The sequence below is a fragment of the Trachinotus anak genome, unplaced genomic scaffold, assembly GCF_046630095.1.
Source record: "Trachinotus anak isolate AG129_WGS33_773 ecotype Australia unplaced genomic scaffold, CSIRO_AGI_Tana_v1 ptg000008l, whole genome shotgun sequence".
NCBI lineage: Eukaryota > Metazoa > Chordata > Actinopteri > Carangiformes > Carangidae > Trachinotus > Trachinotus anak.
The window spans coordinates 15,466,072-15,486,652 of NW_027273859.1; the positions used below are offsets into that span (position 1 = coordinate 15,466,072).

Consider the following 20,581-nt stretch of genomic DNA (forward strand, 5'->3'; position numbering starts at 1 on the left):
GAAACATGAATGTGAAAGATGTGACGGTCAGAGGAACAATGTGAGCTGAGCAGGGCTTTATTTCTTTGCAGAGCTGTCCAGAGTTACATGTCACAGTTTTACAATTTCATCACCACAAAATCAGGATATGTGCACAAAACTGGATGAGTTTAGGATGAGTCTGTATAAAAGTAGAAAAACAACAGCTTCATTTGTTCCAATCCATCAAAAATATTATTATATTTTAGTGCACATATAATTGTAGAGCACCTAATGCTTGCAGTCTTACACCACTTTACATCTGGGGAGGCTAAAACACCTCTGCACTGAGCCAAAGCATGGGATAAGATGTTGCCGTGGCAACACCTGAGGGTTCCTCATCAGTCTCCATGACCTCTTAAACGCCTGTGGCCTTTATAAAATTAATGAGTCAAAAACTGCAGTGCAGATGTGTGTGTGTGTGTGTGTGTGTGTGTGTGTGTGTGTGTGTGTGTGTGTGTCCAAAGGCCAAAGCTTGTTGGTAAAAGCTGTGTAGTACAGTAAATGTGGTGAACTACACAGTTGCCTGAAGCTCCTGGTGGTGCAGAGAAGTAAATAACATACTGCAGGATGTGATGAATCCTTAATGCACATACACCTGTACACCTATTCTAGCATGGATAAGCAGTGTGGTGCGTTTTTGTCCTCTGCCTCTGTTCTGAATCACACAGACAACGACACAAGTTTTGTGCAGTATATAGGTCAGTGTTCATGTGTCATAACCTGCTGTCATGGTACCTTATTCAGTGCTGCTCTCCTCATTGTATCCCTTCAGTGCCTGTGCAGTGTTCCTACATCTGCTGTTCTTTTGCAATTCAACTCAACTCAAATTCAGATCTGATGTTTGCTTAACTGCTTTTGAAATCTTCCAAGATGGCTCGTGTCCTATTTCATGGTATAACATCTGGAAATTTAGGAAAATAACCCCTAGGCGCATATAAATGGGCACAACTGCGCCATTTTTTTTTAAAAATTTCTTTATTTGGTCATTTCTTGAGTCACTGAAATGCTGAAACTGGAATTCAGTTGTGTTCAGCCACTCTGTGTGTGCTGACATCAAGACAATATAAATTGAATTTTAATATACTCACATACAGGCCCAAAAAACAGTCTGGTCAACAACTGCCACATGGTTAGTGACATAAACATTACGTTTATTAAAGGTCCTCCTGTTTTCTGCCAAATATGTTGAATAGGCCCGCATCTATATGCTACTGATACTGATAAAATCCCTTAACGTAATATTTCTTGACAGGAGACTTACCTTTCTCCTCATCATCACATGAATCACTTTGTATCGAGCTTCCAGAAAACAAGTGTCTGAATAAACTGGGAACGAAATGACCACATACTCCACTGTGTAGAGAATTGTAATTATGCAATAATGTTTGTGTGATATCTTTATTCCTTTGTCGGGTCATTGTTTCTAAATACAAAACAGCCCTCCCGCCACCTTCTACTTGCAGTGGCGCAAAACAAGAGAAAAGCTCTGCAATATGTCGGCTTGTTTATGGTTTTATTAAATAATCTCTTTCCTTTGAACATGTGCGAGGGTTGGCCATAGATTGCGAATCAAATCTATGGGATTAACTGTGTCTTGATGGGGATCTCGCAGATATCCAATAAACGCGCTCTCCACGCCTCTCTCTCTCCTCTGGGAGAAATATTTGACGTGGCAAGAGGTCCGGACGTGACATAGCTGTACATCATCTCTCCTTCTCCTCCTCCGCTTCCTCCTTACCTCAGTAACCTACAGGCATCTGCGGGTCCTGGTCCTGGAGCAGAGCGATCGAGTCCCTGCTCCGCGATCTGATCCAGGGGAAATAATGTGGCTGATTCTGTTGGCCAGTTTACTCCACTGCGCTTCGGCCTACGATGTGGACCTGAAGAAACTAGAGGGGCTGGCAAAAGCGAGGGTGGAGGTACGCTAAGGCTTCTTTATGCATACATGAAAGTAGGCTGAAATATGTTCAAAGTGGCTGTTTATGGATAGGATATGTTAAAATGCATGAATGGATGCGCTTTATTTCTCAAACCTCCGTGTAGGGCGCATGCGTGAGTGATTCGTCTTGGGGTGTGGATAGAGGTGTTGTAAACTGAAGGGTTCTCCATCTGCTCATAATACCCACCCAATGACACTAGCTGTGTGGAGTGTAATTCACATGTAATAACCATAGAAACTACCATATATTGGCTTGGTGGTTATTTAAAGATGGAAAAGACGACTAGAGGTCGCAGAGTCCCGCACAAAAGTTTCTGAAACTCTACCCCTCTTTTTGTGAGAAACCATGTCGTCTTTCCCCAGGGTGTCACCCAATCACCAACTTGCCAGCAGCACTGAAGAAAAGCATATTATCTGTTGCTATTGTTGTGTTAGTCACACCTGCTTCTATATAGGCCTACCTAGGGCTCACATTTCTGCAAAAATGGGTTAGGCATCCTTCCCAGAGGCCAACTTAATTCTGTGCTCTGTTCAGAGGGTGCAAGAAAATGAAATATACCTACTGAGGTGTTTTTGAACAAGGAAAATAACCCAAAACTGCAGCAAAGGAGCAGCTATAAAGGAAAATATACAGAAAGAACACATTTCAGTAGCCACAACATATCAATGAAATAATATTTTTTTAATCCTGGTGATGTATTGTTTCCTAATTATGAGACCTGCTTGTTACAAATTCTTCTATCTCATGTTTTGTCTCTCTTCAGACCTGTGGTGGATGACAGCTGAACAGGCTCAGAGAGGTAAGTTACCATCTCTTATGTAATCAACAGGAACAGAATGGACAACACACACTGAGAGTCAGTGTCAGAGGCAGACTGCGTAAAAGTGTTTGCCGTCTGAGAAACATTGCGTGTTTTTCATGTAATCCCTGACAGATCTGTCACTGAAACCATCTCCACCTCTGTCTGCAGGTCAAAGCCTTTGTGGTCCAGGATATTCCTCTTTAGTATCCTTTCGTTCAAGTACAATCACCATTACATGCTCTTAAATATGTCTGTTCATAAACTGCCGGAAAAAATTCAGCAATTTCTCTCACTCCTTGACTATCACTACCTCAGCCATAACCTGGTGATGAAGCACATTCCTGGGGCCGACCCTGAGCTTGTCCTCCTGAACCACTATTTTGAGGAGCTGGATGTAAGTCTCATTTGCCATGTATTTATTGTTTGTTTTGCAATATACGAAAGCCCCTGTAGGTAGAATTAAAATATGACTACTCTTGATGGTAGTTTTTGCAGAAAAATTAACCCATGCAGATGAAAATCATTGGAGTCTATTAGACAGCAAGAGGGCTGTGGCATGCATCATTGTTTAGGACAGGGTCATATCAAACCAGTGAGTTTTCATATTCGTCACATGGGGGCTGTGCATCATTTTAAAACTGATTTTTGAAGAACTTTTGCTTTATCATTTTCCAAAAGTGAAATAAAAGAATAAAGCTGCTTTAACCCATATTTTTGGCCAGAAAACTATCCACATATACCTTTTAAAAGGTGGTGGCAAATGTGGTAACAAACAACTGCCTATGCATCCATCCAGCAGGCATGGAGATACACCAGCATTAATTTGGAGTTGTAATATTCACTATCATTTCAGCTCTGTTTTGGTCTAAACCAGTTCCTGAGGGAAACGTCTGGCTCCTTAGCTGTACTGTAGAGTCAGGTGGTAATTCTTTGCGGGCTCATCACCATAAGTGACTCCTTTCACATAAATATCTTTTGTGCAGCTTTAACGTTTTGTTTCATAATGAATGCTTATCATTTCATTTTAAACCCATCAAGTGTCGATTTCAGTGTTGATAAAACAGCTCAGTCACATGGTGTACTGACATATGTCATATTGAATGAAATGTATACTGCAGTTGCTCATGTTTTTATTAACAATGACAGAAAAGTACATTTACAGTGGAATTATCTTTTAACCCGTGTGTTTCCTCCACAGCGGATTGCTCTGTCTGATATGACCCGCTCTGAGATTAATGAGCTGCTGGGGAAACTGGGTTTCTATAAGAAGGCTCAAGCTGAGGACGAGGTACCCGAGGAGTTTCGCTTCTCTCCTGCCAAAGACAGCCCATTTAAAGATGACCCGGCTGACAAACCCTCCACTTCTTCTTCTCTTGCCACAGAGAACACCTCCTCTGAGCCCAACGCAGAAGTCAAGCACACTGACCTATAACCCGTCCGAGGGGAGAAAAGTAGGAATATAACAGTACCACTCTTCCCCATAGCTGCTCCACGACCAGCTGGTTATTGCGGTTGATGACAGTATTTTTGTCATTTCAGAATAGGTCATGCAGATCATGGATCAGTCCTTGGGGAAGGACAAAATCTTAGCATCAGCAAAAGACCTCTTAAAGGTCCACAGTCTGAATTTGCACATGTTCTTGCTGTCTGTTGTGTTTATCTTTTAGCAGTGATTAAAAACCTAACAGGCCACTTTGTGATTGCTTTTCTACTCACCACACAAAGACTGGAAGTGTGTTTGTCATATTTTGTCTTTTGGTCCATCATGTGTCAGCTGTCTTCAGGGCCTTCACCTCTCTTGAGTTCTCTTGTGTGTCTTATTGCTTCCTACCTACTGTGAAACAGAATGAAGCCCCAGGCTGAAAATCGTCTGACTGGCCTGAGGTTGATGCTATGTGCTCTGGTGGGCTGGACTGATACACACAAGAGGATTCAAGTGGAAGGGTGGTAAAGAAGAAAATAAAATATTTGAAAAAGAAATTTCATCTCTGGTTCTCGTTGCGTTGAATTTTTATGTTCTGTTGTCCTTTTACACTCCAAAGTGTAAAATTTCCAGACTCTAAATTGTCAATAGGATAGGAATAATCCATCCATCCATCCATTATCTGTAGGTTTATATGTACAGGGTCGGGGGGGGGGGTTGGAGCCAAGATAGGAATACTCAGGTATGGAAAATGAAAGTGTCAAGTGTTTTATGAAATGATTCAGAGCAATAATTCCCCACAGATGCATCCATTTCCTCAAATTGGTTTAATTGTTAATTCACATTTAACTGTGGTGCACAGAAACATGAAATTATAACGTGTTTAAGCTCTTATATACAGCAGTCACTGCTTGGTGGAAGGTATTCGTTTTTCAGTTTCTCAGCAGTGGAATAATTATCAAATAATTTCTCTAAATCTACTAAAACAGAGCTTGAAGAAATAAGTTTCACCAAAATCAGCTCTGTAACCACATTTTTTGACATCTTCTCAAAGGAACCTTAATTTTACAAGCAGAATAGAAATCTTCATTCAAAAAATTTTCCTTAGCTTCATGCTGTAAAATATACAATCGGCAGTTATGTTCAGTCATGATTACTCATGTTTAAAGCCGGCTTTCATCAGGCCCATGAACTTGTCCAAAAAGCAACACCAATTTGTTTCATAAAACATCGTCATAGCTTGAGCTTAAAGACTTACTTTAAACAAAAAAAAGTACACACTAAGAAAATTTAAAAAAAAAAGATATATATCCAAAAAAAAAACCATCCAAGCATAAATAAGGAGCCCTCTAAAAGAGCTGTGTGTGAGTGTGTTTGGCAGGGTGTGGCAGTAATGCTGGGGGATGATTTTTTTGTACATACACAAGCAATAAGAAACATGAAGTAATAATACAACTCAGCTGCATGATGTCAAACTGCAACCCACTCCTCTTGTGTTTCTACCTGGATAAGAAACATGTTGAACTGCAAACACTTTTGCCTTTGGAATAATATTATGGTGATACAGTAATACATGAGGGGTGAAGTGTTGAAACAATCTGAAGCATGTTCTCAGTAGCACTGTAAAGCTCAGAAAAGTGAGATTACTTAGCGCTGGACTCCAACATAACAACAGCATAACAATGTTGAATCCATTTGAACAACGAAGAAAGAACATCCCTGTGCTCATGCATTAACTTACTGATTATGTCAACATAAGAATAACAATAACTTAATGGAAATTGCGCAAGCAACCAGAGATTGATAAAAATGAGAAAGTACCAAAATGAAAACCAAATAATGCACCATATACTGGGCTGGGTATGTTTTTCTTCTTCAGTGATCAACAGCAATGAGAGGAAATTACAATAATTACAAAAGTGTAGCAGATAAAAATGTTGGTATAAATAATTTAAAAGGGGAAACAGTAAAAATATATAATATATATAATATATAATAAATATATATCATATATAATATATAACATGAACTATTAAAAATATCTTTTTTCTCTTGAGGTACACTAGAGTACTGACACAGCTATTGTATGTTAAATATTACCTGATATAAAGCTGAGTTTGAGTACAAATAGTGTGTAAAATTTTAAAGCTTAAATGCTAGTCTTACAAAAACTTTGGTGCTGTCTTGCTAGAGAAAGGTGGACTTTGTGTTAATAATGTGTGTCCAGAAGAGAACTGAAATAATGAATACACATCACCACTGCCAACACAAATAAACTGACACACAGACACATACACACGCATTATCCCCAACTTGTCCATCGGAGATTTGCAAGTCTGTGACCGAGCCTATGAGAATGGAGGCAGTCATCAGGTGACGATGGAGCTGGGGGAGGGGTCAGGGCTGGTGAAGGTAAGAACAGGGTGGGTGCACATGTAGGTTGAGCGCTCACTGAGCACAGGTCAGAGGTCACAGGGCCGACCCATGGACATCTCGTATCTGCGCAGGTGGTTGACCAGAGACTGCACGTAGGTGAAGACACATTTGGAGTCGGGTTTGTTACCCATGATCATCATGTCCTCCACTTCCAGCAAAGGCATACAGTTGACGTATGTCCTAAAGAACAGGCATATAAGACAATGTGTATGAGAAAGAGGAGGATGAAGAGACAGCATGGGAGAGGACCACAGATGGAGTAGGGAGGAGGATATTCTCTTCAGATTTCCAAACCATCATGTTAAGTCGTGATTATTCATAATGAATCAGCCATATGGTCCTTTCTCATGATAAACCACTGTGTGGGAAGCCCTCTAAAAGCTTGTTATGAATAAACTTCACTGATGCATTGTATTTGAATGAACTGAGAGTGACCACTGGGTGGCATTATCTCCACATACAGCGAACCCTCTGAGACACCCTACACAAACAAAGAGTAGAGAAACAAGAGCTGCACAAGGATAAATCTCTTGCATGACAAAATAAATGTCAACAGGCTCACATCAGTTTAGTTATTTAAGGAAATGTAGACATGGGTCATTCTGTACTTGACTATTACAGTATCTTTAAAAGGCTTTACAAGCAAAATGAATAAACACCAGTAAAGTCACTCTTGATAAAAAGTCAGTGGACAACACAGTCTTTCTTCCAATTATCTGCTTTGTTTCTTAACTACTCTGTTTGAAACATTGTGATACAGCAGTTCCTTTTAAAGTGCTGAGCAGCAGATGGTCCTGGCTCCCTGCCCTGGCCATAGTCTGGCTGTGCGCACACACACGCGCGCGCACACACACACACATACACACGCATGAACACACATGCACACGCGCATACACATACGCATACGCGCACACACACACACACACACACACACACACACACACACACACACACACACACACACACACACACACACACACACACACACACCATGTTTGGTACTTTGTAGCTCAGGAGCTTCAGATTAACATGAAGGATCAAATATCCAAATGCAACCAATAAAGGAGTTTTCTGAACCACCATATTTGATATAAACCCAATCAGCTGGTAAAAACATGCAGTTACACACACTCATACACACACACTCACTCTCCACCCCTTTACATCTGTTAGAACCAAAGTGAGGTTCCTTCATAGGCTTGTCCCCTCTCTCACCATGGGTTCAGTTTTAGGTGGGGTGCGACTCTAGGAGGAGTTTTTGGTTTTAACCAGGCCCTTCGTCACCAGGCCCCTGTAGAACTCCTGCAGATACGTGTACACACACTTCCAATCTGGCTCGCGCATCTTCACCATGTCGTCCACATCCAACAGCTGGGGACAGTCCACTAGTTTCCTGCGGCCACACCCGGCGGAGGAGGGGGAGAAAAAAAAGGAGGGAGGACAGGGAGAGGAAGGAAAGGAAGACCCAAACAGGAAGGACCAAGAGTGAAGTACAGATAGAAAGAGACAGAGGGAACAGGAAAGAGATAATGGACAAAGAGTGGGAAAGAAAGGAAGGAGGAAGGAAAAAAACAGATAAAGCAGTGAGCAGCCAAATGTAAAAGGTTCAGAGTGAAAAGACAGAGGGAGAGAGAAAGGACACAAAAAGAACAAACATTACATTCTCTGTGTTCACAAATATATCCATGAGTTGACATGCTTCATGAACATCATGATACGTACAGTATGTGGCACACACACTTCTACACGAGTCAAAACAAAATGTCAAATGAGTGTCAGGTGACGCTCATTTAGCCCTTTTGCTTGTTGTTGTTTTTTTCTGTGCACTAAGACAAGAGACTTTTGGCCATTTCAATACTACTATGTTCTGTCAGAAACACAAGACACGATGAAAAAAACAACAATTATTCTGCAAAATAAGAAACACACACAAAGATACAACCATATGGTGACTCTACAAACACACTGGTGCACAGGAATGAGTGTGTGTGAATGTGTGTGTTGAGGTTCCAGATGACAGCAAACTGTTGGGAGGGTCGGCAGTGCCAGGGGAAGTGAGTGATGGTGCAACACAAAAGGTGGAGAGACAGAGGCTGTGGTTGGGTGAATATAAATCCTTACTATAAACATCAGCATGGACATTATCCTACTGGGAGCATGTGAATACACACACACACACACACACGTCGATTGGTGAGGGGGGGGGGCATCACAAGTGAGAGTGCTGTGACGCAAGAGGGATGAGAAAGAGAGGAGAAAAAGGAGAGAGTAGAAATTAGGAATTAAAAAAAAGAGGGATAAAGTATCGGAGTTGCAGCCGAGAGCTCGTCCGTTTTTTAACCTGGTGGTTGTTTGGGGAGCTTTTGTTCATTGATCTCTTGTGTAGAGCAGATGTAGGGTTTCACAGCAGTTACTCTTAGACAGACGGAGGTTTAGAGGTGGAGTTATTAGAGTAGTAATGAGGCTCCCTCAGCCTTGAGGGGGCTTGATACACCTGGGAGAGACCTGTGAGAGAAAGTTAACACTCGGAAATCAGTCGAGGAACTTCCAGTTGTTCTCTGTTCTCCATCTCTGTGCTTCAGGCTCAAGTGGATGTTGGTAAGGAGCAACACTGTATAAAAGCTATAAATGGATTTTACAGAGAAATGAGAGAAGGACGGGAAAACCTGTGCAGCTCAAAGAAAGCAACGTGTTGTTTGGCCTGGGAGCAGTCCACACCGCTGGCTTGAATTGTTTGATTTTCAATGTGTTTTCACACCGTGACGACCTTGGATTTGAAGATGATGTCTATATCTTTATGCCATGGAGGAAAACTAAGCCTGCAGCAGCTTCTTCCACCGGTTTCTCCACATATTCTTCACTTTTTCTCTGCCTATCTTAACAAAATGGTTCACTGCAATTGATGTGGTTTCTCCAACAAAGTCGGTTGAAGCTCACACTTGCAGTCAAAACTTAACAACATCCAAACTGATGTGGTTTGTGCATGTTACTTGGACAAACATATCCTTTGTGTGTACTCACTCTGCCGAGCTGAAGGCCACCTCAAAGTTCTGCCTGCGGTTGCTGGGGCTCAGGGAGTTGTAGTCAAAGGCTTCAGGGAAGAAATGGTGCACCAGGGCACAAAACGCCATGCCATTGCTCCAACTGGATGAAAAATTCTGAATATCCACATGCTGAAGGACAAGACAAATGGAACAGATATGGAGGCAGTCGTGGAAACATTCCCAAAGTGGGCAAATATCATCTCAGCCTATCTTGTCTTTATCATCAGGTTCAGGTTCTATTGGCTGACATTAAAGAAGAGCTCACAACACAGTGGGTTGCTGTGGCCGGTTGTCTAACCTCATATGAGCGGGTCTTGGCACGGCACCAGTCGAGCAGCATCTGCTTGATGGAGTTCGCGTTAGGTACACCAAAGCTGGTTGACCGCTGCACCTTGTTTACCTTGGCAACTGCCTGATTTCCAGGGCTAAAAGAAAAGTCAGGTTTGTGTTAATATTTACATGCTTTGATCTGCTCCTTTTCTTTCTTTGGTAGCACTACTTCTCTGTTTATCCTTACCCGCCTCCCTCCTTCTCCAGCTTCTCTATCATGGCTTTGCGGGCCTGCATGGCAGAGGTCTTTGGCAGAGTCTGAGCCCTCATCAGCTCCTTGCGTCTCTCCGCCTGCCTTCGCTCCAACCCACCGTTGCCACTCCGAGTCGATGTGTCATCCTCACGATCAAAGACACTGAGGCAGCGACATGTACAGCAAGTTAATTTGTGAAGGTGTGAGGATTTTACATTGAGTACTGTTACTTTACTGATGTTTCAAGACCTACCTGCCCACTTTTTTGCTTGTGTTAGAGGAGGAAGAGGAACTGGAAGAGGAGTAGCTGTATGATTTTGACTGGACTGTCCCTCCTGAAATGCAGACATAATGTGCCATGATGAACCAACATGGTATAAATGATATTGACTGATAAGACTGTAATGATTATATAATGATGTAACAAAGCCAGAAAGCAAAATAAAGTAATGACTCACTGTCTGTTTTCTGCACATAACTGGCCTCAACAACAGTGCTGCGTGTTGATCTGCTCCCATCATCTGAACACACAAACACACAGAGTTGGTGTCCTCACTACATAATCATTATGTTTTCTCTCACATTCTGTTCACTGCTACACTTTTATGTTTGTGTTTCCTCTCCCATGATGTTATTTTGCGAGTCAGGAGGATATCATTGCACATAAGAAGCTGTTCTTTGTTGACTTCAGTGGTTAAACACAAGTTCAAGAAAGGTTTAAAGAGGGTTAAAGAAAAAAACTAAAAAGAGGTACCAGACTGGGCGAAGCGGTCTGTCTTTGTGACTTGACTGAGGGTGGAGCCATCTGCAGACTTCTCCACTTTCCTCATCACCACCTCTCCTGCTCCCACCCCAGCGCGACCTTTCTGTGAACGCTCTTCTCTCTGCTGCCGCAGCTCCTGCAGACGCGTCTCACGCTCCTTTTCTCTCTGGTCTGGGGTGGAGGAGAAAAGAGGTTAGAGGAGAGGAAGGATGGAGATGAGGAGAGATGATGTCAGTGGAAAAAGAGGAGGAGGATGACAAGAGGTCCTAAACAAACTGACAGCACCTCATCTGACTGCCACAAAGATGGATTAAAACGGAGCTTCCAAATTTGAGGCGATACATTTCAGGAGTCTTTCCACAGTACTGTAAAATTCCTCTGAACACACAAACACCCACAGGCGGGAGGCTTGCAGCCGAGCCAAAGCTGTCAAGCAATATATACTGCACAAACATCACAGATCAAAGAGAGCAAACACACTCTGCTGAACTTGGCTCAGCCTTCCAGAGGGGACAATCAATGTCCAGAACACCTTAACACCTGCACTGATACCTCCAGCTTTTACCTGAGGTGTACATGTATCTAAACAAACTGTGAAGTGTTAGTCTTAGACATCCATTTTTAAACTCTCCATTTAGCTCTGTTTGATATTTTTTTGTATTATATTTTTTTGCCATAGCTGAATCTGAGGTAGGACACTATGAGCCGTCTTGGACCCTTTGCATGCTCGATGCCACTGAATACTCTGAACCTTTACAGATTTTTCCAGGGTAGGCTCAGATCTGGGAATCCGATTAGGTGGCTCAACTGTAAGTGCAACCAGATGCCTGGTGTAACCATATGGTGATAGCTCACTGCAAAACAGAATACACTCAGTGTGGTAGATGTTGCGGTCAGTGAGTAACACTCCACAAGAAAAAAACAGGATACATGCACATTAACAAAACTGTCAACATATTGTTCCTCATCCACTGCAGACATCTGAGAGACAAACAGTTTAAAGGTTATAGTGGTCTGACAGTGACAGGGTGGTGCACACAAAAAGACAAATGCAGGCAAGTATCAACACTGCACACCAACCTGCCCTACCTATTTCCTCTTGAGTACATCCCAGCATGGCCTCTGAGGGCAGAATGGATTGTTTAAAAGTTTTAAAGAACAGACAGAAGAAATACTGATAATAATGAGAACCAAAATTATTATAAGGCATTGTGTCTGCATATCATGATCTGAAATAAAGCAGCAGTCATGAAAAACGTTCAAGTGGCCGGAGTAGATCGTTATTCTTTATGCTGTTACCTCTCTTTTTCTTGCGAAGGTCTCTCATGGCTGCACGGATCATCTTCCTCTCCTCAAAATCTTTTGACTCATCCAGCTGTTTAAGGGGGGGAAAGAAAAAACAATGAGATGCATTTCCCCACTAAAAGCCAAAGTGGCATGGCTCTATTTATGTATGCAGTTCTAACATTGTGAATACACATAACAGTGAGATGTGCCTTTTAAAAATATACCCTCACATAGCTGGTGAGATTTAGTGTTAATACACAAACTTTCTGCACGACTGATGCTGTTGCATTTGTGCTTTTATTCAAAATCATTGAGAATTATAACTTGTGCGTGAAGTACCATTTTGTCAAGGAGCTCTTCGTCCTCGATGGCAGCCAGCTGTTCGGCAGTCAGTTTTCCAGAGCGTTCCTCAGGTTTGGCCTGATTGCTGGAGCCGTTGGGGATGGCTGGGACTTGACACGCCACCTGGACAGACGGTCCAGCTGAAAACACTGGCTCAGAGGCCATAACAGGCTCTGTCTCCATCTGGACATAACACAAACACACACACACCATGAGTAAGAGCATACACATGCAGAGATGCAGAAGGACACAGCACTGCCACAGCATTTATTAATCTCACATTGCAGGGACTTTTGAGGTACTGTCTATATTCATTTTAAAGGGAAACTGTCACCTTAGCTGGATATGTGCGTTGCCATCTGAGAGCTCCTGCCAGCAGAATATCCTAACCTGGAGCTCAGGTTCTAAGTTCAGTATTTATGAAACCAGGATGAGGGTTTATAAAACCATAACTGAAGCTTGCTGACATTTAGGATGGAATAGGCACAAGAGGATTTTCGGTTAAACACACTGCAGCCATAATAGGCCTGAGCGTGTGAAGAAGATTGCAGAGTTCACATCTTTCCCTCCCTCTAATAATCTCTTTTTGTACCAAGACTTCCCACTCACCATACCTCATCATTTCTTCCATCCCCTCCACCTTACAGCCATGCCAGAGAGAGTGACAGTAAGCAAATGAGAGCAAGGGACACCCTGCCAAGTTACTGTTCACTGAGTTCATGGAGCGTGACTGACATATGGAGTGTCAAAATGATACCGAGCTACTGAGAACCATGAGTTTATGTGACAGGTATGGTACACCACTGAGCTGTAAGATGGGAACAATGCATTAGCAGATATAAACTCTGAGGGAAAACATCCAAAGCCATCCTTACTGGTATGCACACCACAGAAGGGCTGGTGAGCACAGGAGCAAAGGAGGTAGAACAAAAAGAGAACATTATAGATTGTGAAGGTTTCAACCTGGCTACGGAGCAGCATATTCTGAGTGACCATAAATCCTACAAAAAACACCTCTTAAATTGCCATATGGGGCTGAATGCCTGTGGTAGACTATAGGCTCTAGCTGTGACTTCCATGCTTTTGTTGTAACCAAGTCTAGGTCCAGATATAGCTCAGACAGCTGGCCCCATCCCTGTCCACACTATCTACCCTATCAGCCCTCCTCTCCGCAGGCCAAAGTCGAGCCAGGTCTCATCAAGCAGGGAGGGACACTGCCCAGCACAAGCACAGAGCTGTGTGATCACGGGTGGCCCCTGGTTTTAAGACTTTTCTGGACACAAAGTTCTGACCCATGGGACAGGCTGGACTGAGAGGCACTTGACCGACCAGGAATGTTTTGGGACACAACACAGCCAAACAAGGGCTCTAAGTCAGGCAATGAGGGAATGTGTGTGGGGTGAGAAAATCCGAGATAACCTTATTGCTCCATTCATATTGAATTGTGTTTCAGTATATTCTTCAGCATCTGAGCAAGTATGGCATAAAAAATGCTCTTTTTGTTAAGTTGTTTTCTCCAATGGGAGAGGGGCTACAACCCTTCATACAAACTTTTCGGTCTACCGCTTAGACCTGCAGTGCAGTCTCCACCAGCAGAATTATGAGTAGCTGTCAGGGGAGAGCTGATTTGCACAAAGACGTAGGGAAAATGATCACATAAGGTCATTATCACTGTCTTATCACAGTCCATCACCTTTAATGGAGCAGTTGATGGGCAGACCCAGCTGTCTCCGCAGGATTAGACAGGAATATCAACTGTGGCTAGTTGAACAACTGAAGACAATGTAGCAAAGACTCAGTATCCCTCAAAATGTCACGAGTACACACACAAAACACACATGGGGTTTGTTATGGGATTTCAATGGAGCATAGAGCAAACAAGCCTGGAGATGACAGCATGTGCAATGATCTTTATAACAGGAATGTAAGACCTTAAATCCCCTTCTTCTTCTGAGGCCAGACAAGTAAAATCTTTTCATTTATGGCTACCTTTTAAAAACATCTAATGCTAAGTTCATGTTCCTGCCAAAGTGAATGTTATGGATGGCAAACTGTAAGCCAGGGCCACTGTTACTGTTACAACATAGTCATTTTTTCCTCCACCAGGAAGTGTATCCTCTCAGCAGAAAACGTGCATGCAACACAGACACAGACACTCGATTGCTAGCCAAGACACAATTGGAAACACATGGTGTTACAGGACTGGAAAACCTCCTCCACATAAATACAACCTGTCAAAACTGACTGACAGCTGAGATGGTCAAGCTTTTTTTAAATGAAGCGAGTGCATAATGTGAGATTACAACCAAAGGACAGCTATGACAGATAGAACAGAAGGTCACAGAGCGTCACTGCTATGGCATGTAAAACTCATAGCCCATTAATTCACAGGTATTGTCAACACTGGTTCAAAAGACATTCCTTTTCTTCAAGCACCCTGTCTGAATTATAAGCGCTCATGATCAGAACCATTAACAGAGTGCAGTACCTCACTGTCGCTACAACAAATGTTTGCCATCAGAGCAGGAGCAGAAAGGGAACGGCGGGTTGCAAAGGTAGGCGGGTGAGGGATGGGTGAAGGCTCTGAATTCTGAGGTGCGCTTGTCCCTGTGGAGTCTGAGTCCTGGGGACAGGATAAAGTTTCCTTGGGTACACATGATGAAGTATCCAGCAGAGTGCCAGCTGGAGTGTCCTGGGATGCACTGGATGCAGAATCTTGGGGAGTGCAGGGTGAACTGTCATGTGGGGCTTCAAGTGCAGTATCCTGGGGTGCGCAACCTGGAGGATCACCACATGAAGCTGGAGAATCACTGGATGGAGTTTTGATTTCACAAGGAATTGAAGGTGAGCTTTCCTTCCTTGGCAGTGCATGGAGCAAGGGATCAGGTAGCCCCATTATCTGGCTCAGAGCCTCCACTTGCCTCAGTAGCCTATCTTGCTGAACCCTCAGCCTCAGGTTCTCTTCCTGCAGCTTAACAATGGCCTCAGCTAGAGGAGCCACCTGAGCTGTTGCCTCCTCCAGACGGGCATCCACTTGCTTCCCAAAGGCCTGCAGGTCACTATGGATCTCCCCAACTGCACACCGTAATGTTAATTCAAAATTCATCTCGCTGCTCTCCTGGTCCCCTTCATTCTCAACTTCCTCCTGAGCAAGCAGATCGCCGATCACTTCCTCCAGGCCAGACTCGGCACAAGCACTGTCTGGACTGCCCAAAGCCTCTGGAGCCTGCGAGGCTGGGAGGAAGTCCAGGTTCACTCCAGGCATGGCAAGACCAGCTGCACTCAGTGTTACACTGGTCAAATTCTTTCAGTTTAAATCCAATTTAATGTCCTGAAAACTTAAGTTGGTGTGTAAGATCAGAGAATGTTGTGTCCTTTTCCACGGATGTGAGAGTGTCCCTGTCTGTCTGTCTGAGACCTTTCAAAACAATGCATGGTCTTTATATCCCCAGCGAATCTCCCCTCTTTACTGGCCAACACCCTGACAGCCAATGAGCATGCCAGAATTCCCATTTCCCAGGCAGCAGTAGCTGCCCCCCACCCCCCCCCCCCTGTTATTTCCAGGTGCCATGGACATGTCTCTTTATCTCCTGCCCCACCATTATTCCACTGAGACAGTCAGTCCTGGGGCACTACTGGAGGCCAGAGGGGGGAATGGTAATGGCAACAATTTAGAAAACTCACCCCTCCCTCTTTCAACTTTCATTTTATTTAGAGCCCTTGTCCTTCACACCTCGACTGGCAGGCAAAGAGGGGTTTAGATGTGGCTCTAAGCCTGGGCAGAGTTGAAAGTGTGTCACATTAGTGTTTCACTCCTCTTAAAATTGCTTTCTGACAAAATGAAACCAAGTCCCAACCAATCAGGTCGGTTGTTTTCCATGACTGTGATTTCAAGACAGGCCTCCAGAGGGAAGATCAGGCCATGAAGGTCATAGTGTTTAGGGCCATGACAGAGCGGACTGGGTGACCAGTGAGGAGGAGTTGGGGCCCAGTTCTCCACAGCTGTGGGCAAGGATGTCAACAACATTGCAGTCCTTGCAAGATTTGGTTTTAGCCTTACTTACGAAGCAGCAGGGTTCTAGCTGCTGCTCTTGTGGATGCTTTTGTGTTAAATTAAGAGCTCTCAAAGACCACTGACAGAAGTCTGTGTGTGTATGTTGTTCTTATTGTAAGATATTGTAAGATGTAAGATCTTTTAAATGCCAACCGAAGATTTATTGGCATATTGCAGTCCATGCAGAGGAATGGTACTGAATGCAGTCTGATTAACAATATAAGGCTTCACATGAAAAAATGTGATAAACCTGTAATTCTTGATGACATGCCAATGCATCGGAAGCATGAAACTGTTTTTAAGAAATTCAAGCAAAACAGAAAAATTCACTGTAAATATCTGCATCTTAAAAATGGAATGCCGTGACTGCATAAACATTATTTTTATTTATCTAAAGCACATACACACAGAACATGAATCACCTAAGTCCAAAATAAACAGGGCTGGCATTCAGTGGAGAACAATTTGACAAAGGGCAACAGTGATCCTTCCTGGGATTTACAGGTAAGCAAAACCAGTCCCAGGAAGAATCTGGCCTCAAGGGAGAGTGGAGAGAAATGTGACAGGCAGCAGGGAAAGTGGGTCAAAACCCAAGAAGGACATGGCTTCAGTCTTACCATGCATCAAAGCACTTCATCCACAGTAGAGCACAGTGATGTAGAAAGAAGAAGCAAGACAAATAAAGACTAGAAGGTATAAATTACAAACACTTTTTTCTGCTTGCCTGTATTACTGATTATTATGGTAAATCTTATGTAGTTATGAGAATTGGATTAAATTTATCTCTTCTCACTCTTATATGTGGCAGTGTCTGTGGCTATTGTGAACGCTTTGCTGTTAAGAGCTACTAAAAATAACGTAGTGCAACTTCCAACAGAGCTGAAAACTAAAGCAACACTGATATTTCAGTCTACAGAAAAAAAACAATGAGGGAAAAACATCTCTGAAGGAAATCTAACTCTAAGCTGGCAATAAAACATGAGGAATAAAACACAGTGATTTTGAAATCAGAGTAAGTTCATCCAGACATTGAGAGAATCTCTGAGCTTTTCTCCCCGTTTTGCACCCTGGTCCACAGACCAGGCTTAAATCTGCCACACATGTGAAGTGGCTGTGTAACCAGCATGTGTCATAGATCAGCAGTTTGCTAACAATGGGGTCCTTATTCTTCTGTGTGACAGTGAGATGGTCTGTCACTGTGCCCACGTTCATGCAGCAGCACTTCTCCAAGTGTGACCCGAGGCCTGGCAGTAATCACTATGACTACAGGAAAGAGACTGTCCTGTCATCACCCTGGTTATAAAGCTAAGGCATTATTTGTATTTGTATTTGAGGCCGAGCACAGTGGTCAGCATGGACCAACAGCTGAGATGAGCAGGAGCAGCTGTGATCACTTGGAGCAGGAGGCATCAATTATCAGCTGCCCATCTCACCTATCTGAAATGAACTCTCATCACTGCTCTGAAACACTACAGGCATCTTGACCTTGCCATTAACTTCATCTTAGTCTCACTTTTATAATAAATAACAAGGAGCAGCTCTCTCTCTTTTACTCACATCTCTTTACTGACTCTTTAACTTTGTCCTTCATCGTTTTGGAGTCTTTCCATTGTTTATTTGATCTGAAATGTTTCTCTGTGTTGAATCTGAGATTGTAATTTAGAGAATATCCACTGCAAGAACTGATGCTATCAGCATCTACATGTTTTATTGGAATTATTAAAAAAAAAAAAAAAAACAACAAAATAAACAGCGGAGGTTGTGAATTCGAAGTTAGACCACCAGGAAGAAGTCTGGACCACCCAAACAGATCAGAGTCCCAGACAGGAACCACTGTGGTCAATAAACAACCATCAACAACACTAAATAGGAAGAGCTTCAGTTACAGTTACACCACATATTGCACGCTCTTTGTGCAATAATGAACATATGGACTAATGTGAAAAGGTAGTTTTAACGTGAAAAACTACTTTAATATGAAAATGTCCCCTGACATGTCACCTCCTCTCACTCAACCTTGAACTTCGACTAAACCAGGGAAAGTCAGGGAACAGGTGGTCTCAGGATCAGTCTGAAAGTAACCAAGCTGCCTCCCCCCAGGTTGATGCTAACCAACAGCCGTTGTTTACAATCTCATTAACCAAGTAACTCAGGCTCTGGCTTTGTAAGGTAAAACGTAGGCAGGTCTGGAAAAAGCAGGTGAAATATCAGCAGATGTGTGCGACAGAAAGAGAGACAGAAATGTCAAGAAACGTACTTATTGTCGTAGCCTCGTGGTTTATCAGTAAAGGCATTCATGTAAAGCCTATATGATGATGATGCAGTTGTTTGGAGAACTGTGTGTGCTACAGTCAAGTGGCGCAATCACACAATCACGCCTGGTGTGTATTATGAATAACATCATAGATATAGTATAATAACTATTTATGGTACAACTAATGTTTAGTGAGTAGATGAAGCAGGCTGTAATCCATAGTGTGCTGGTGGGTTGCTGATGCTGCAGGTCACGGGCTGATCTTGTGATCCAGATTCTTCAAATGCATGTATTTTCTTACCATAATTTAAAATGCACCATGTTTAGTAGTATCATACACACGTTAGCACTCACACAAAGATGTTACCTGTGTGTTGTTAGGGTAATGCTGTCACTGAAATTGGATCAGTCAAAACATAAATCTGATCTCCTGCAGAATCTTTGTCCTTTTCCTGCAAAATCCCTTTGCTATAAGAAAGACTCTGCTGCAGTATCTTAGATCATACCTAGTCCTGTGATTGTAGACCTAACTGATGGAGACAGTCTCATTCCAACACCTTAAATCCTCTCTGCAGCCTCGTTGAGTCTCCTCCCAGCCCTAATTAACCAGCTCCCTGATCCCATCACAAGATTACAGCTGCACTCGACACAGGGAGTGGAAAGGACGGCCATTAAAGAGTAAACAGGACACCACTTCTCCTCTCCTCACTCTCTCAATCCCCTCCTCTGCATTCATAAAGATGCTTCCTTTCATGGACGGGCAAGTAGGTTAAGGAATGAGGCAAATGGAAGTTTAGCTGCACTGCCTAAACCCCAGAGGTCACTGTGAGACGGGGGGGGGGGGGGGGGCGTCACTTTCCGCCATCAGTAAAAGATCACTTTCAGCCAATCAGAGTGCGCAAAGAGTTACATCTTTGAGTTTTAGTGCCCCCAAGAAAAGACAAAGTGATGAAGAACTCATGTCAACATGTGTTTTAATGCAGCTGGGCAGTAACTGCTGAGGATGAGGACAGACAGGTGTGATTTGGGAAACATTTGCCAGATAAATCTCAGTGGGCATGGCCTGCAGAGAGAAAATGAGGAATGCCCAGAGCACCTCCCTCCCTTTCCCTCTCTCCTTCACATACCTTACAAGGACAGATGTGACTGGCTACCCACTCTGTGTTTGATAAACACTGTTCTTGCCTCCGCTCCCTCCTTTTCTCACACTCTGTCTGCCTTTCATTGTCCTTACTCTTTTACGCTTTTCAGGCCTTTATAGGTGATTGCTGTGACAGGGACGCAGCAAAAACACCAGATGAATCCAAATGAATCAGATGGAAATTAAACAGCGGATGAAAAAAAACATCCGTCTTTAATTGGAAGGGACTGGAAACTGATTTTCTTTAAGGATGTTTGACAAATTCTGTCAAGTTTCTATGGAGCCTAAATGTTGTCATCTTTTCCTGAAAAAATATGTCCTAAGGCAGACTGTACCTTTATGGTGGATCCAGAGGAGAAGCCGGACGAGGAGAGTTTGAATGGCGTCGCTCTCAGGCCAAGGGTCAACTCTGAAACAGACACAGAAAAGACAAATCATAAAATAATTTTTATGACACTTTAAACCCAGGTAGATTTAATCCCCAGCTAAAGGATGAATAAGAACAAACTCCAGAGACCTGTGTGCATGTATACAGTAGAGATGTGTGCATG

The 20,581-nt window shown here is 43.0% G+C and overlaps 2 protein-coding genes across 2 annotated transcripts in view; one reads left to right on the top strand and one right to left on the bottom strand.

Moving 5' to 3' along the window:
- Window positions 1-1,718: 1,718 nt before the first annotated feature.
- Window positions 1,719-4,748, top strand: selenom (selenoprotein M). Its single transcript, XM_071482992.1, has 5 exons — window positions 1,719-1,940; window positions 2,725-2,760; window positions 2,932-2,966; window positions 3,079-3,157; window positions 3,962-4,748. The coding sequence occupies exons 1-5, from the start codon at window positions 1,845-1,847 to the stop codon at window positions 4,193-4,195; spliced, it is 480 nt and encodes a 159-aa protein (XP_071339093.1). The 5' UTR covers window positions 1,719-1,844; the 3' UTR covers window positions 4,196-4,748.
- A 1,750-nt stretch (window positions 4,749-6,498) lies between these two features.
- Window positions 6,499-20,581, bottom strand: part of smtnb (smoothelin b) — a 47,150-nt gene continuing 33,067 nt past the window's right edge. Inside the window, 13 exon segments of the mRNA XM_071482991.1 lie at window positions 6,499-6,802; window positions 7,838-7,881; window positions 7,883-8,015; window positions 9,644-9,795; window positions 9,965-10,091; window positions 10,184-10,351; window positions 10,443-10,524; window positions 10,648-10,710; window positions 10,944-11,123; window positions 12,042-12,074; window positions 12,252-12,327; window positions 12,579-12,764; window positions 20,366-20,439. Coding sequence (XP_071339092.1) covers window positions 6,649-6,802; window positions 7,838-7,881; window positions 7,883-8,015; window positions 9,644-9,795; window positions 9,965-10,091; window positions 10,184-10,351; window positions 10,443-10,524; window positions 10,648-10,710; window positions 10,944-11,123; window positions 12,042-12,074; window positions 12,252-12,327; window positions 12,579-12,764; window positions 20,366-20,439 — 1,472 coding nt within the window. The 3' untranslated portion in view covers window positions 6,499-6,648.